The 17,851-nt window shown below is 45.3% G+C and overlaps 1 protein-coding gene across 9 annotated transcripts in view; it reads left to right on the top strand.

Annotated features, from left to right (window-relative positions):
- The window catches only part of Dll (homeotic protein distal-less), a 179,340-nt gene that overhangs the window by 19,163 nt on the left and 142,326 nt on the right, over positions 1–17,851 (top strand). For 6 of the 9 annotated variants that reach the window (XM_076324924.1, XM_076324918.1, XM_076324923.1 and 3 more), the window contains exon 2: positions 1,154–1,395. In XM_076324924.1, the coding sequence (XP_076181039.1) occupies positions 1,154–1,395 (242 nt within the window). The remainder of the gene's footprint in view (positions 1–1,153; positions 1,396–17,851) is intronic. The other 3 variants (XM_076324921.1, XM_076324919.1, XM_076324926.1) reach the window with 1 other exon arrangement.

Raw genomic sequence — 17,851 nt, 5'->3', positions numbered from 1 at the left:
TGGAAAAATAATTCTATTATATTGTCAAAATAATTCTAACGAGACTTTGCAGGTTCGTGGAATGAGTAGAAATAAGGTGTACCATATTGTAAGGATTGAAACCACCTTTCAACGTTTCAGCCTTTATTTGTAAATTCAAAATGAAGAGAGTTCAGTACGATGGTTCAGTTCCCAGTCTTCTGCTGGGAATCAAAATGACAAAAATAATTTTTTTACTTTGTCATGGAGAAATTGTCAATGTGAAGAATTTTTCTTCGAACAAACTCCAGCAACTTTTTACATTAGGAGACGAAACTAACCTCCAAAGTTTCACCCCTAAACTCGAGCGCGGTTAAAAATATAATATTTACGCATTCCTTATTTCGTTCCGCGAACCTGCAAAGTTTCGTTCATATCGAAGGGGAACGCGAACGTTCCTCGGCTGTCCTACATTTCGTATTCTTGTTTCTTGTACACTTTTCTTTCTCGACTTTCTTCTTTGTACATTTTCTTATTATCGTAGCTACTCTAGCAATCTCACGTGAGAAACGCGGGTAGTACAGACGCGGGCAAATTAATGCGATCGCAGGAGCAACTTTGCATTCTTTCCCACAAAGTTTACCATTTCGTAAACATACATTGGAATAATCTAATTGAAATTTGTTCATTCGTTTATTAATAATACAGTACACATTCTACACGGCTGGACATTTATCTTTAATATTTCCACCCCAGTACGGTAACTTTAATTAATTCCTCGCCGAGTTTCAGATTCTTTCTGATAATAATTGTCCCCAGTCGAGCCTTAACAACACCTCGCAAATTTTCCACGAGGAATTCTTATCTATTTTCGAATCACAAACACTACATTTGTATCCTCCTCGTTCAAAAACCTTGATACAAAGTGGCCATTTTTCGCCCGTATCGAACATGCACACGAATCCGTAGATTGTCGCGTTTGCGCAAAAACGACAACAATATCATCGGTGAATTTGCTCCTGCATCGTAAAATTTCATCAGCGATCCGTTAATTTGCCCAAGTCGGTATCCGTGTTCGATAGGTGACGTTTCTCGATTTCGCGTCGCGCCGGTGGTCGACGGTGGTTAGGTTTCAGTTGAATTTCTCTTTAGTTCGTACGCCACCGGTGACGAGGACTCTGAAAGTTGATGTTAGGGTGGTGCATGTTCGCAGACCTCTCGCCGCTGGGCGACAAGGGCGGCAGCCTCGTCGACGAGCTCGGCGGCGGCGGCGGTGGTTCCCTGAGGAATGGCAAGGGCAAGAAGATGAGGAAACCGCGAACGATCTACAGCAGCCTGCAGCTGCAGCAGCTCAACAGGCGGTTCCAGAGGACGCAGTACCTGGCGCTGCCAGAGAGAGCGGAGCTCGCGGCGAGCCTCGGGCTCACGCAAACGCAGGTCAGTCTCGTTTCTTTCCCTTCTTTCTCGTGATCGATTCGCGCGCGGAACCGGCCAACCCTCTTCGAACGATGTTCTCACGTGCAACGAACGAAATTCATGCGCGCAACGGACGGATATGCCAGACTCGTCACGCGAATCAACGCGCGCGAACGTCGTTCCGTGACTTCTTACGTACGTAGTTTATTGTATTCCGCGCAGTTATCGCGGTAATTAGGTGTTGTTTCGTTGAAAATTTTATGCGGTTTGCGTTAACGGGAGTATCGTTGGAAAATCGCCGGAGCGACGAGCACGATCGGTACACCCGGGGGTTGGGACCGAAGCTACGGGGTGTGGCGGCGAAACATCGTACGCGATCCTTGAATCGCTAATTACACAGCGACGGTGTCTGATATGAATTTTCCGCTCGTTCTTAACCGAGACGTATTAATCGTCCGGTCGACCCATTTGTACCGAGAAGCGGAATTGGTTACGCGTAGAGACCAGTTCCCGATATCGTTGCTCGCGAATCGGCGAACGACGGCCTTTTTAGAAATTATTTGCAATTGATCGTTTGCACGTCGGTATTTTGTCAATTGGCTGGTAACTTGGACTGGAGAGTATTTTGTCGAATAAGTAAATATTCCGTTTCTGGATGCAAGTGAGTTAAAGTCTCTTCGATGGACGATCGAAAGATCGAATACGAAGCAAAGATCGTCGCGTAGTTCGAATAGGTGAAATCGTGTTTGAGGTTCGCGCAATCGAATACGCAGAGACTTGGGAAATTACCCGGTACGTTCGACGTTTCATTCCGTTTCATCGGCACGCGGACGAGAGGACGATTTTTGTTCAACGTGTTCGTAGCTGGTTTCGCGAAAATGTTCTACCCGTAACGAGCATTTATCGCGTGACTGTGCAGAGTTGTGACGAATATGACAGTGTAAACGGAACTTCCTCCGAGTAGTAATAACAGATAGGATGGTATTACGAAACGTTTCGCCAGCGACCGTACGGTCGTGGCTACTGAGACGGTTGCGTACGACCAACGCATTGACGTCAGTCTCCAGAGATGGGCAAAATTTTATACGAATCAATGAACGACGAAGAAAAATCACGTACGGCAATTTATTCGAAACGTTTGTTCGTTCAATCGTGAAATATAATTTCGTTCGATAATACCCGTTGTAATTTCTATTCCACGTACAGGAAATGGAAAGCTGTTTATATTTTATTCGTTCGACAGTTTTGCACAGAGATGAATTTTTCACTTTTGGTATTATCGTCGTTTTGTCGTACGTTTGCGCGATATTGGACGTTCGAGAATCGTTTCTCGTTTTACGTTCAAAAATACGATTTTGCGTCTTAACGTCATTGAAAATGCCACATGGTTTCGATACCATCGACGCAATTTACGTTTGAAATCGATCCTCTTGCAATAAACTTCCAGAGAATGTCTTCGAACGGCTCGAGACTCATCGAGATATACGATTCGCATTTGATACCTATCAATTACATCTTGTTTCATTAAATTATCAACTATCGTGTAAATTACCGATTTACGACCACAGATTGCAAATATTATTATTACCGATTAATCTCGGTGATTATTATTTGATTTATGATTATTATCACCACTATTAGGTTTATCGATCAATTACAAGAGTAACTGCGGAATAATGGATTACTGTTCAACCTGGTTCGCGACATATTGGAAATAAAAGAAACGACGGTAACTTCTTTGGGAACAAATTATTTGATTCGAAATGAAAGTTTCAAATTTGATTTTAATCGAGACAAAATTGGGGGGTTGGTTCGCAAATGTAATACGCGAAATGTAATTAAGAATATTGACAAAAATAAAGAAGTTATTCGAATAGTCGACAACTCGGATAGTAGCCTATCATTGTTGTCTCGTTCTTTAATTTTAATAATGTTTCAAGTGTATCGGTGCTACGAAAAAGATCCACGAATGCATCTTGCCTAATTAACGAGCCAATTTCGATACTCGGTCGACACCTCGGTGCAATGCTTGCGAATTAATACACATCGGTATAAAGTGCCTGTTCAAAATACGAAAATTAATCTTCGATACGGTAGATTTATCAATTAATATTGATAAAAAAAAAGAGAGGGTATCGTGACTCTTGTAGTCTGCCAAAGTTGAGTTCCAACACGGAAAACTCACATTCGCGTTCATCCTTTACACTCAAGGGGTTAATACGTTAATCATCACCACGGTGGTCACTGGTGACCGGCGCTCCAAAGTTACAACGATTCTCTAAAGCGTTTACAAGACACGAACCGTAATAATAGTAAACTTTTAAGTAGCCCAACTCTCGTTGGTAATGCGACAAAGTAACAAGTGCATCGAGAAATTATCGAATATTTCTACTTTTTACGCAACGGTTCCAACAAACGTTATCGTGTACGTTAAATACGGAGAACCAGGGTAGAGGTGAGTGTCTTGTCACGCGCGTCATTGGATCGTATCTGTCGTCGTTCGTCGGTGTTCGTTCGAAGCGACTGTACGATGTTTGCAAAATGTTGGACAAAACGTCGCGGCGTCTCGCGTTCACCCCTCCTCGGTGAACCACGAGGAGATCCTGTTGCACGGACGGTCCAGCGTAACAGGACCCTCGATGGACGGCATCTGTCAGCATTATCGGCACAAATGACTTTACTAAATCACCGATCCGCCACGCCCTGGACACAGGGGATAGGGTTGCCGGTAGCGTCCAGCTACGGCATCAACCAAGGGAGAACCCGATGGGAAAGACTAACGAGACGCTCGTAAATATTCTCGCGGACGATCGGGGAGTTTTTCAGCTTTTCACCGGGCGACGGTTCGCGCGATCCTCGGAAGACTTTCCGCTAATTATCCCGCGTTGGTTTCCAATTAACGATTTATTAGCACCGACCGGGGAACTCCGCGGTCAAAAGCTAATTGGGCGCCGGTCGTCCAAGAGCCATGAATTTCTCGCGAATAGTCCCACGGTTTCCAATTAACGATTTATTAGACGGTAATCGTGCCTGGTAGCTAATTGGAGCGGACCTCCACGGGCCCGTGAATCCTCGTCCCGAACTCGCGCGTTGACGATTTATCGAGAGGCTCTCGGGATCACGATCACCGGAGAAGCAATTACACATTCGGTCCGTCCGATTCGATTATTCGCTGTTCACCAGTCACGAAATTGGGAACGAAACACTGGTTTTTCGATTCGTGTGAAGGTTCGCGATCTTGAGGGAGATCTTCGTAGTCAAGTAGGGTCGTTGATCGATTCTAAGAGTTTTCTTTGCATTTTGCGATCTTTTTCAATACACGTGTCTTTAGATGATACTTATTACAGTACAGTTTTACTTTCGGAAAGCTTAAAGCGTCTTATCGTTGTCTTCGTTGCTCCATTCTGCGAATTTTCTTTGCATTTTACGATCTTTTCCAATATGCGCGTTTCTATTTGTAATAGCTACTATAGTATAACTTTACTTCCGGAAAGTTTAAAGCGTCTTACCAAATCTTTAACAAATTTCTCCCAAAGCATATTTTCAAGACCGTGAATTGAACAATTATAAGTACAAAGAAGAAAGATCGATCTCGAGCCGGTCGTGTCGAGTTTCAATTTACTTGGAGATCGTCCCGAGACTAAAATAATCTCAAAGATTCTTACATTCCGAAATGTCAAAGTTGAACAGTCTCGAATACTTGGATGACCTCGAATTTCAAGGTATTCGATATTTGAGCCATTTGGGTAATCTCGAAAGTCTCGACAGTCTCGGAAACACATAACACTTACGATAATATCGACACAGTTATTTCAAGAGGAACTTATCCGTTATTGTACCACTCGTTCGAAAGGTACTCGTTCGTAAATTTAAAACATTTCAAATTATCGAGAAACGGCAAGACATCGCGAAGAATTTTCAAACGATTCGCTACTCGTTGTTCGTTCGGTACTCGCAACTCGAATCGAGACATCTTCGAACGATTCGAGTCCCGTGTGGTAAAAATGCTGGTTCGGAGCATCTCTTCGAACAGAATGTTCGTTATCCGATGCGTTCGACACGGTGAATCGCGATAGCGAGACCATCACCGGTGCAAGAATCCGGAAGATTGATTTAGCCGCGCGCGACCCCTCGATCCCGAAGACGTCAAAAGGCTAAAGGCTTTCTCATAGGTACGCACGCCGTGGTACGTAACCGAGTATCGCGTAATCACGGGATAACTGGCTGTCGTGGCTTGTTGATGTCGTCGCAGGGGGTCCCGGACCGGATAATTTCATTAGTCCGAGCACCGCGGGAGTCGGTTGCCCCCTCTCCCCATTGAGAGAATCGACCCGCGACGCAGGCTTGATGAGCAATCGCGTCACCGCGTCGGCCTGTTTGCAAAGTAACCACGAACGGACCGTTTTCTACTCGTTGATTTTCAAAAGAGTGCACCGTGTTAGTTCTGCGCACTTTGTTCGCGAACGCTCGTTAACCTCGGTAGGTACCGCTGGAACCTCGACCGCGTGCTCGTGATATTTTGCTTCCTCGAACCGCGAATTGCCAGCGTTTGAGTTACCCATCGAATTGGTATTTTCTCTGGCGACAGTTCAGGTTAGTATACGGCAAATCGATAATTTCATTCGCTGCTATGATGTACAGGGTGTCCGGTGACGCGAGTCAACCGTTGAGTAGGTGTTTAAATGTTAAAAGAAAACGCGACGAACGTGTACGTTGGAACATTTTCGAAGAAATTGATCTTGGGTTTTTTTAAGGCACATCATTCGCTGTAATTCCGTTCAAGGGATACGGTAGAACGTCTCGTGTATTCGTACGCGGTGTTCGGAAGTTTTTCACCAATCACTTCCCGCGAAATAAATAAAAATGTCGAGCGAGATCGATTCGCGCTCTCTATGAATCTCGCGACGGTGTCATTGCTAAGTATCGTTGAGAAATTCAATTACGATCGATTAGACAGAATTTTAGTAGTCACTTCCCGGTTACTTGAAATAACGCGAAACGTAAAATTACGCGTTAACGTTACGACGGTTAAGTCGTTAACACATTGACTGCTCAGCGTGTTTCGTGCGTCTCGTCCGCGTACGTCCACGCCGCGGTAACATATTCGCCGTTACGAACGTCTATATCGTCGTGGGCGGTATAGTTATCTCATTGGGAATAACCGGCGACCACTGTGGTGCGCTAACGCGTCCAATTCCTATTACAGTGTTCCATTTGCACGTGGATCGAAACTTTCGACCACTGTTGTTCTTTCGACCACTGTGCAGTTTGTCCGTATTCTTCGGGACGATATCTCCTCGTTTCTCCGTCGAACAACAACGATACGAGAAATTGAGAAAAGCGTTCGAAAAATGCTTTGAAATAATCAGCAAGATACGTAGCACCGGGTCGACGACCACCGAGCCCGCGAAACGAGCGAACGCGCGCGTATCAAGACGTTTAACAGGGACGTTGGGCTTTCTTTCTTTCTTTCTTTCCTCGGGTCTCACCGCGGGGTGGTTTCGTCCCTATAAACGCGGAATTCGAGCACCGAAGGTTTTCGAGCAACACGCCCGGTGGTTACCGTCCCGGCGCAACGAAGCCCTCTCCGGCGAGCGTGGCCAGTCGCATGGAAGCTCCGCGGCTGGTGCATCTCTCCAGGGTGCAGCGTGCATAATCTGTAATCGGCCAATCAAGGCGTTCGAGCAAGCGCCTCTGCCTGCACTGTTGGCCCAGCTACCGTCGCATCGGGTTTCTTGTCATCGCCAGCAACATGGCGCTTACAGCCTTCAGACTCTTCCATCTTCCCTTTGGTCGCTGGTCTCCTCCTCCTCCCGCTTCGGTGGCCGTCAGCTCGTTCGCTCGTTCTCTCTCTCTCGTTCTCTCTTTCGTTCTCTCTCTCTATTCTCTCTCTCTCTCGTTCTCTCTTGTCGTCTTATTACTCGAGAGCAGTTTTCTCTCTCTTCTCTCTCTCTCTCTCTTGTCGTCTTCTTACTCGAGAGCAGCTTTCTCTCTCTTTTCTCTCTCTCTCGTTCTCTATCTTGTCGTCTTACTCGAGAGCAGCTTTCTCTCTCTCTCTCTCTCGTTCTCTCTCTTGTCTTCTTACTCGAGAGCAGCTTTCTCTCTCTCTTGTCTCTCTCTCGCCCGTTACCCCTGGCGCGTTCGACTTCGCAACGGAAAACGACGAAGACGAGGGTTGAAGGAACGAGAGTAGTGAGGCCACGCATCTCTTTTTCTTCGGGACTTCAATTTGAGGACGCGGTGGCTTATAGCGTTTCGTGCCGGCGGTGTGCGCGAACGAGGGAAAGAGGGAGGGAGGGAGGTAGGGAGGTAGGGAGCGTAGGGTGGTAGCGGGACCGGAGCGGCGAGGAGAGGAGCGAAGAGGCGAGGAACGAAGCGGAGCGACGAGGAGAGGGGAGGTGCGCGGAGGGAGGGAGGTAGGGATGGGAGGAGGGAGGGGGCAAGAAAGACAGGGCGTACTTGTGCACGCGAAGTGCACACCGCCGCCGCGGAACGGTCTCTCGCGTGTACGTGCAAAGGGGATAGACACGTAGACGCGAGACACGTAGGTTACCAACACGGGGCCCCGGCGTCCGCGCGTTTCTGCCACGTACCTTGGGCGTGGTGGTTCCTTTTTCTTCGTCTTCGTCGACCAACGTGGCCGATCTCTCCTCATTGGCCCCGGGAATGCCAACGCGTCGAAACGAGATTCGAAAGTCGCGCAGGAGGGAAGCGGGCACGCGAAATGAATTCGAAATCCGAATCCTCGGCCAACCACCGCTCGCCGGAACCGTTCCCCCTTTTGCCCGGGTTCCGAGTCAGGGTTAGGGTTAGGGTGAACGTTCACCCGATGGCACCCACCGGGTGCATCGAAGCTCCGCGAATCGACGACGGAAAACACCACCGACTCGGATCCTCCGCGTCTCGTTATTTATTATTGAGAACGGCGAGAAGAAAGACCTATAACACCCGTCGGCATCCCGTGTCGTCATTGGCGAACGATCGAAACGACCTAACCCTCTCTGTCCGCAACCTCTCCTCGCTCGCATCGATCTGTTAATTCCTATGCTCCGGGAATAAGATAATGCTGTCACTCAAGAGGCGACACATAAAACCGGCTATCGACCGCTCCTCGACGCCTTTCGCTGTGTTTAGCCGCGGATTTATTCACGGAACCGCGACTACTTCAACCGAGATTCTTTCTTTCTTTCTTTTTGCCCTCGCGAAGACCGAGGATGGGAAACTCGGGGTGTTTCTACTTCGTACTTGGTCGATTATCTTTCGCCTATCGTGCGATGCGAAAGAATGGTTAAACATTTTTCGAGCGGATTCAAATAAACGTGTTTCGAGATTGTACGGTTTACGAATGTTACATTTATTCGAAACGTGTTCACTCGTGGTATACACGGTACGGTTTATATTCGTTCCGTGCGAGACGAGTTTTCGATGAACGTTCGTTACGCGCCAAGATGATCATTTTTCTACTATTTTCATCGAAATTTACAGAGTGTAACTGAAAAGTCCACGTTCCTGTTTTTCTCGTACTGCCGGATATGAAAGTCGAGTACGATGTTTAATTGGTTCGTGCCGTCAAATATGAAAATCCAGGAAGGAAGCCACCGTTGGTGAACGCGTTCGAACACGCTGTTAAAAAGTTAACTCTCGATCCAAGTATTGTTGTATATCGTCGGTGCATCACGCCATCGAAACACGAGAAGAAAACGAAAGTCGAAAGATCGCTCGAGCGTTACTAAAAAGACGTTGATTTCCATTTAGATAAGTATCTCTTTACAATTTTGACCAAAATCGAATCCTCGAAGTAATACGCGGCCTTTCAATGCCAAATGATTCCCCGCACTAGACGAGACTCTTGCACCGACTGAAAACACATATTCGTGCAATTTAGTTTCTCCGTTCCGATGTCAAGCTGCGCTCCAGTTTCCGTTCGAGTGGTTCTCAAATCTTTTCTAATTCGGAACAATTTCGTCGTTTCGTATTCGGTTATAAATTCGTTTTCGGTTGTGTCACTGTTCTTTAGTTTGGGGTTATCTTCAAGAGGGTTAGGGTCTTCGGGTTAAAAATGTCCCGAATGTACTCGTGTTTTTTCTCTTTACGATACAATGAGAGGGCTGTGAAAATACATTCGGTTGTTTCTTTCGTAACAGCTTCAATTACGAAAAAAACAATATATCGTGTAGAAACAAATGGCCGAGAATGATCCGAGGAACGCACCAAGGTTAGAGAACGAAAAGTACAAGTCTCGATGGAATCGATTTGACCTTGCCGATCGTGAAATGAATTTTTATTTATATTTCATAATTTCATTGACAAGAATTGAAAAAAAAAACAAGTTACAGTACACGACACTTGACACGTTGATTAGAGGAGGTAAGGTTCGGCAAACTGCTGCTTCGCGATTCAATTTCATATTCTTCGTGAATTTTACAAATTTTCTCGAACCTCGAAGTATCGCGAATTGTTCCATCGACGTCGAAACTCGCGATCGAGTGTCCAGGGACACGAATAATTCGTAACGGAACAAAGTCTTGTGCAATAATTTTTCTATTCGCCTAGGCATCTTCCTCGTCTCTTGAACGCGACTAATAAGTAGCTCGTATCACGCAGCGAATCGTGAATCAAGGTCTCGCTGATGAAACACGCGATGGATCGTGCTCGATCCACGGAAAAGACGACCGTTGTCGCGAAAATGCAACGCGCGGTCGTAGATCACTGCTCGGATAACCATTACACGTGCACGAGTACGTACGAGGGTTTGAATTGTTCGAATACTTCACAGCCACTCGAATGGTACGAATAAACTTCGAATATACGAGTATTCGAATACTCGAACGTTCGAACGGCATTCGATTTGTATTTTTAGAACAAATATCTAGTTCGAACGAGAATCGTTTATTTAATATAAATGCATTCCAACCTTTCGTTCGTGTCTTCTTCGGTATGCGAGAGTTAATTATCGATAAATAGTAGTTTACGGTTTGTTCTTCTACGATTTATTTACTCAAATATGTCTAAGCGTTAATTGTGATTTGTACGGAGACTGATTGACTAATTTTTACAAAAGAACCATTAATATTTTGTCAACGTGTTGCTTACATATTTACTCAAGTATACGCTTTAATAGAGTCTAGGATTAACACACATATATAATGGAATTAATTGACTTCACATTTACTCTCAAGTACGAACCGAAGACGATTCAAATTAAGGGTTGAAACGGGTTACATTGGATAAATTATTCATGTTCGTACATTTTTTGTACGTTTTCGTTGTTTTGGGTTGGCACAAAAGTTCTGTTGTGTCTTAAAGAAAAAATTTAAAGGGTATTGAAACTATATCGTACGAGAGGTAGGTAAAATAATGCGTCCCCAAGTAAACGCACTTTACTCTCAAAATTACTCACGTGTATTAAAATACGACAGAACTTTCCTGCCAAGCCACTATATTCAATATTCGAATCGCCCAAGCGACCAAGTATTAGGTACAAAGGACGAGTGGTTGGTGAAACAATAACTTTCCAAATAACACATTCTACCCTTAAAATGATTAAAATACGACATAACGTTTCCACCAACCTGTTATATCCAACATTCGAATCGCTCGAGCGATCGAGTGTTAGGCAAAACGTACGAGTGGTTGAAGAAGCAATAACTCTCCAAATAAAACATTCTACTCTAAAAATGATTAAAATACGACAGAACTTTTCCACCAATCCGTTACATTCAACATTCGAATCGCCAAGCGACCAAGTATTAGGTAAAAAGGACGAGTGGTTGGTAAAACAATAACTTTCCAAATAACACATTCTACCCTTAAAATGATTAAAATACGACAGAACGTTTCCGCCAACCTCTTATAGTTCGAGTGTTAGGCAAGATAGACGAGTGGTTGGTGAAGCAATGACTCTCGAAATACGCCATTCTACTCTGAAAACGATTAAAATACGACAGAACTTGCCCGCCAACCCGCTACATTCGAAATTCGAAGTGCCCCAACGATCGAATGTTCGAACACGGAGGAATTCGAGGAGCGTTTAGTCCGTAGCCCCAGCGCGCATAGAAACGGGGCGTGTACGCGTCGTCGCGGATCCTGGCCGGGGCTGAGATATTCCCGCGCGAAGGAGGAAGAGGGTGAAAAAGGAAAGCGTGGACGAAAAAACCGCTAGCTCGCGCGCTATTTCGCGCGGGCTCGCCGTAGGAGCGGTAACGAGCGACGCGAGAGATCGGACCGATCGGTTGTATCGATCTCGCCGCGGATAGAGAAGCGGATTGGCCCGAATCACGTTCCCGCGGAAGCTGCACGATCTCGCGAATCGTCGATCTCTGTGTTTTTCATCATCGTCGACGTCATCGTCGTGTTGCTACCCCGTTTCCAAAGTTACTCTTTGCACCGTGGACCCGAAGCGAAGAAAAAAAGAAACGGTTCGGAAAAAATGTTATTGCCCGCATTGCGACGGTTTATTATTTTTTTTTTCCTTTTTTTTCCCCGTTTCTTTCCCCGGCTACCGCCACGTAACACCGGATCACTTGCGAAACACTCGGCCGCGGCAGACGTCGATCCGCGGACAACCGTGCGTACATAGTACACGTATATACGTGTCCCTCCGCCATTCCCTCGCTTTCCGCTCGTTTATCTGCGTCCATTTATCTGCCTATCGCCGGCGTCGCCCGTGCACATGCCGCCGCTGCTACTTCAACCAGCGAACCTTTCGTCCCGCGATCGAGCTGGATGGACTAGATAACGAAGTCAGTTTCTCGCCGCGGCGACAATGAATCGGCTAATTAACGTGTGTAGGATTGAGCCGAGGAAGCGGGAAGTTAACGGGAGCAACTCGACACTTTTAGATAAGAAAAATGAAGACCTACAGTGTACAGGGTGTCCGGTTACTTTCTCATCGGGCTTGGCCGCGAAGAATAATTCCGTGGCGGGAAATTTGAAGAGAAGGGGTTTGAAGGGTGTTACCGAGACTGGTCTAGAATTCTGTTTCGGTTGGTTGTAACGACGAGGTGTATGAACGTATCTTTGATAATTTCGTTTCGCGGGTTGTAAATTTTGATAATTGTACTTTTGAGAAATTGGAGCAGTGGTTTTGAAACGTTTTTAGGAACGTCTCGTTTAAAAGGAAAGAATCTTCCGTTCGTTGGATGCAAAGAATTAGTCGGAGAAATCTCTGGTCAATGAAATGCTTGCAAAACTCTCGCAACGATGAATAAATTATATTTATCGCGCTAACATATTGGAAATTGTGTGGCGGAAAACAAGAAAATGCTAAGATTCGAGTAACACGGATCATTTTCTCGAATCAAATTTTAGAAATTGGGTCACAAGAGAAATAACGCAGATACAAGAAAAATATATTTCTGTAGGAAAAATATATCTTCTTAAGGTATTAATTGAGAAAGAGATTTGTCAATTGTACATGTTCTTCTGTATAAAAACATTTTTCGACTCACCTTCTTAAATTCGTAACCCCCTTCTGGGGTCGCGCCCTCCACTTTGAAAAACACTGATCCGTGCAACAGCAAATAATATTTGCGTCCTCGATCGTTTGTTTACACGTCGAATGTATCCGTTAATGTATAATTTTCCACGTCTGTAACTTCGAAAATAGCATTTACGAATCCGTGTCTATATGATATTTGTTTTATCATAGTAACGTGTAGAATAAATTACTCGACGTTTGGTCGTTCATTTTAAAAACACCCTTGGAGTGTCATCGATGTGCACATGCAATTGGCAGTTATACCACACGATAAATCGCTCGCATAAATATCCAAGTTACGATTAAATGTAACTTTCGTCTGTACCTTGTTTTTACGCAATTAAGTAATTACTTAACTGTCACCTTGTAGACACTTTCTTTCAATTTGTCTAATAAGAACGTTAGAATAACAACAACAACCGTTCGCGTATTATTGCGCGGACTGTAGTTAAACAATTAAAGATATTCAATTTTAAAATTGTGTGCACGTAAATGCATACAGTGGAACGAAAACTTGGATGTGTTGCGGTCGATTATGCTGCAACTAACCGACAGAAAGTTGCAGAAAATCAGGATCCAGTATGATTAAGCACAACCTGTCAAGTGCGTTGCGACAAGTATGATCGAAGAAACGTGTAGCGCAGGAATAGGAGAAAGACACCGACGTGTGCATAGTTTAAATACCAAAGTTACGTTCGAATTTTTCGGGGCTCGATTTCGGCTCCCCTCGATAAAATGATCAAAATGATCAGTCCGACAACATAAAAAGCATCACAGGAAGCGAGCAAGAAATTGCATAAAAATATAAAAATACAAGTATCGGTGCATCGGGTTACTCGGCTGCAATCTCAAAGGAATTTTCCATCTCGGAACTCTGCATCGATATTAGGTGTATAATACTTCGGTATGGAACTTTTTCCAACTTTTTCCCACCGAGCGGCCCCATAAGTCGTTAATTTATGTTCTCCTAGACTCATGCGACTGGTTCTTCTCGCTTGGTTCTCGTCTCTCGTTACCCTTTTTACACGTACGGGCTATTAATTTTACCGAACGAGGTCCAAATTGGAATTGAAACGTTTCGACGTAATATCGTTATCTAAACTATGTCGAGCACCGTCTTTCCCCCTATTAACTCTCGATATGGCGATCGTGGGCTCTTACCCGAACGTTTCGAACCGTCGTGGCGCCCAATGAGATACAACGATTCGGTAATTTAGCGATCAACCGGTCGCGATCGATCGTGTCGGATGTGCTTTTTACGAGTAAGGTTCGCTCGGAACGAAATACACATCGGTTACCGAATCGATTGATATTCGTGACCGCGTATTGAGCTCGATCCTGGCGCTAATCACCGGCTCGAAACCGCGCGCGTTCCGCACGGACGTTTCAGCCGAGGGTGCGAACTTCGCCGGGGTGTGAATTTTTCATCCGATCGCCGCCTTATCCGGCGAAACGTTACCACCCCGACGTCGTTATCAGATTCAACGTGGATTCGACCGCGGAGCGTTTGCGGCCGGGCACTCCGCCGTCGGTACAAGTTTTGTAGGTTAGATGTATTAGATAATGGGCCCGGTCTCCAGTCGCGGAACAATGGCTCGAATATAATTGATGATTCTGGCGGACGGAGTTGTGTATGAATCATTAGGCGAACGCCGCTCGTTCGTGGCTGGGTTAGGCGACGGCCACGTGAAAGTGGTACACCAAGTTCGAGTGTCGGTCGCATTGTTCCGGGTATTAACGTCCGTGTTAATATCGCGATTATTTTCGTCGCGCGACGATCGGAATTAATATTCATTGACAGAGCAGAGAAGAAGAAAAAAAAAGAGAGAGAAAAGTTCGATCGAAGATCGAGACTCGATATTGCGATTATTTTCGTCGCGTGGCGATAGGAATTAATATTCATTGATAAAGAAAAGAAAAAGTGGAAGGAGTGTCGCTTTGAACGCTTCCATAAATCTTCGTTGAGTTTTACACTGATAATTGCGATCGTCGAGACACTTCCGATTTCGTAGCAGTGGCAACTTTGTCTCTCGAACGAGGATCGGGATTGGATATTGTGAATACTTTTATCGCGCAGTAATAGGAATTAATATTCCATGATAAAGAAAAGAAAAGAAGAGAGAGTGTCACTGTGAACACTTTCATGATTCTACGTTGTATTTCATATTGATAATTGCGATCGTAAAGAACCTTCCGATTTTGTAATAATTTCAACTTTGTCCTTCGATCGGAGATCCGGACTCGTTATTGCGGTTATTTTCGTCGCGCGATGGTACGAATTAATATTCATCGACGAAGAAAAGAAAGAGTGTCGTTTCGAACGCTTCCATAAGTCTTCGTTTGAATTTTATATCGATAATTGCGATCGTTGAGATCCTCACGATTATGTAATAATTTCGACTTGATCATTCGATCGGAAATCAGTACTATAAAATTACCGCGAACAGATCAACGCTCGATGGTCTTCCCCGGCTCGTTCGGGATTCAAATATAATTAACGCGTCGAAGAAGTATTAACTCAAGTACTAATTGTACTACTTACAACTCGAAAACTCGTTAAGAGGAGCGATATTGTGTCGCGGCTAAATTCCACTGACCACGCACCAAGTTGTTACTTATGACACGCTGGTAGACCTTTCGGTAAGGTTGTTCCGTCAGATCCTGCCTTAGATGCCGAATGCGCTCGTTAGCTCGAGAATAATGTTCTGTACGTGAAAAATTTTTATCAAACACATCGATGAGAAAGATCTTCGCCGTATAGTGGCCAAAGAAGGAAATAACGAAATCCTCTTATCGATCAGAAGACACAGCAACCGTGAAACAATTCCACCTTGACTTTTAACCGATTCAATTTTTCCTGCCAGGGTTTCCAATAAATCTTTACCAATGCTTTGCGCACGAAAACAGTGTCAAATTTCTTTTTGTGCGCTCTGTAGGTGCACAGACTTTTGTAAAAGTTTGCTGTACGTATTCTGTTCGATATTACTCGATAGTAAATTATAATTTACGATCCAGTATCAATGGTATCGATTCGCCATCGTTCCCCTGGCTGCAGACACCATCGACTACCGATTGCTATTCGCTGCTTGAAATCGTTGGTATTATCGACACGTTAAAAGTTGGCCGGTGTCCTACAAGCTGAAAAGTCACTAGAAAAAGGAGAATCGTCCACTCGCGTCGTTCGTGACGCGACTGCTGCGCCCTTACGCAGATACGTGGTCGCTATTGGCTAAGCCGGTCACGTGTCCACCGCGTGACGAGCGACGCGAACGAAACAAAACCCGACAAAGCGAGACGCAACGAGTTCGCGAACGTATCTCGGGTACACTTCACATCTCGCTTTCTCGTCTTTCGTTTCGTTTCTCGTCCAACAGTGGACGTCCACCTCGCCCAATTTAGCAAACGGTCTATTGCGCCGACTCGTTGCAACTGACGCGCCTGGACGATCCCCCTTTCACTCGTGACTTCTCAGCTCGCGGCACAGCGGTCAACTGCTAATACCGACGTGGATGCTCGGATCTCGCGCGAAAACGAAACATTCGAGGTCTCCGGCGCGTCTCGGAAGCCTCTCGAACGTCGTTTAACCGCGATTCGAAACGTGTTAGCTTCATGGACGTCTCGACGAACGCGACACGACTTCCACCGATTCGCTTCGAAGCACCGAGGAGCACTCGATACGAAAAAGCGTTCCATCGTTGGGTCGAAGTAGAGCGATTAGCCGGTTCTTTTTCTCTCTCCGCGTTTCCACGTCCACTCCCTCTCTCGTTCGTACCTATTTTTCCTCTCTCTCTCTCTCTGACGTTCTCCAGCCAACTGAACCGGCATCGAACCGGGCTTATCGTACCATTATCTCATCGACGCGTTGGCCGGTTCGTGCGTGTCGAGATAGGGATGTGTCCGAGTGGCTTTAGTCCTGTGTCCCCGGACACATCCGTGAGTTCGTCACCGAGCTGGCTCTCCCGGTATTATCGACACCGGGCAATAAAACTAATAGACGTTCGACCGACATGTCGCTATCGGGTCGTATCTGTCCGACGTCCACCGGCTACAAATGGGAAAGTTTCGTGGCACGCGAGCCGCGGCATGGCACGACTTATTATTCCGTGGACGTTCGTGAGCGCGCCCACGCGCCCGCGTCCTTGTGTATTTTCGTGCATCCGTAGCCGCGATCCTCGTAAATCCCCCACGATATTATTTAATTCAATTTTATTCCGCTCGCGAGGTACCTACGTACCTACCTTCGGGCTCGTTAACCTTTTCGAGCGTGCACGCGGACGTAACTACGGGACTCGTTTCGTTCGGCCCTGATCCCAGCCTCGTCAGACTCCGACGAGTTCTCGAAGAGACGAGATTTCTTAACGGATACCGCGCACGGTCGAGTCGACGATCCGTTTGTTTAGAGAGTGGAGAGTCGCGGTGAAATTCGATTCATTGAAAACCGTTCGCGAGAATGATTTTCCTCGTGGAGCTCTCTTTGGTATATTCTAGAGCGAGAGAATTATAGAGGGAGTGCACCACGCGAAAGTGTAACAATTTTTTCTTTTTGGGAACTATCGGGGTATAGTTTGGTTTTGGACTTGGAGACCTTTTGTGGGACGCATATTTCATTTTTAAATGACACGGTGATTCGATATTGTACTTATTTTTGGTTATATTTATGTAGTTATGTATGTACACTCAATTCTACTGTAACACGGTTCATTTTGTGCGACGTTTTACCAGATGTATTATATATTCGATTCTTAGATGAAACAATACATCGTTCAATATTGTATTTATTTCGTACTACATTTATGTAATAAAATGCGTACACTGAACATTTCTGTAACACTATTCGTTCGTTCTGTGTTGCATCGAAACTTGGAACTAAATAAAGGCATACATTCTGTATCATCTGAGAATTGTCCAAGTTTATCGAGCTGTACTATACAGAAATTGTGTTACAAGAACATAGCGTTATTGGAGGATTGTCGTAATTTTTGCACCGTGTTTTCTGAG

The sequence above is a fragment of the Ptiloglossa arizonensis genome, chromosome 12 (assembly GCF_051014685.1).
Source record: "Ptiloglossa arizonensis isolate GNS036 chromosome 12, iyPtiAriz1_principal, whole genome shotgun sequence".
Lineage (NCBI taxonomy): Eukaryota > Metazoa > Arthropoda > Insecta > Hymenoptera > Colletidae > Ptiloglossa > Ptiloglossa arizonensis.
The sequence above is the reverse complement of the archived record's forward strand: the minus strand, read 5'-3'. Positions and strand labels throughout refer to the sequence as shown.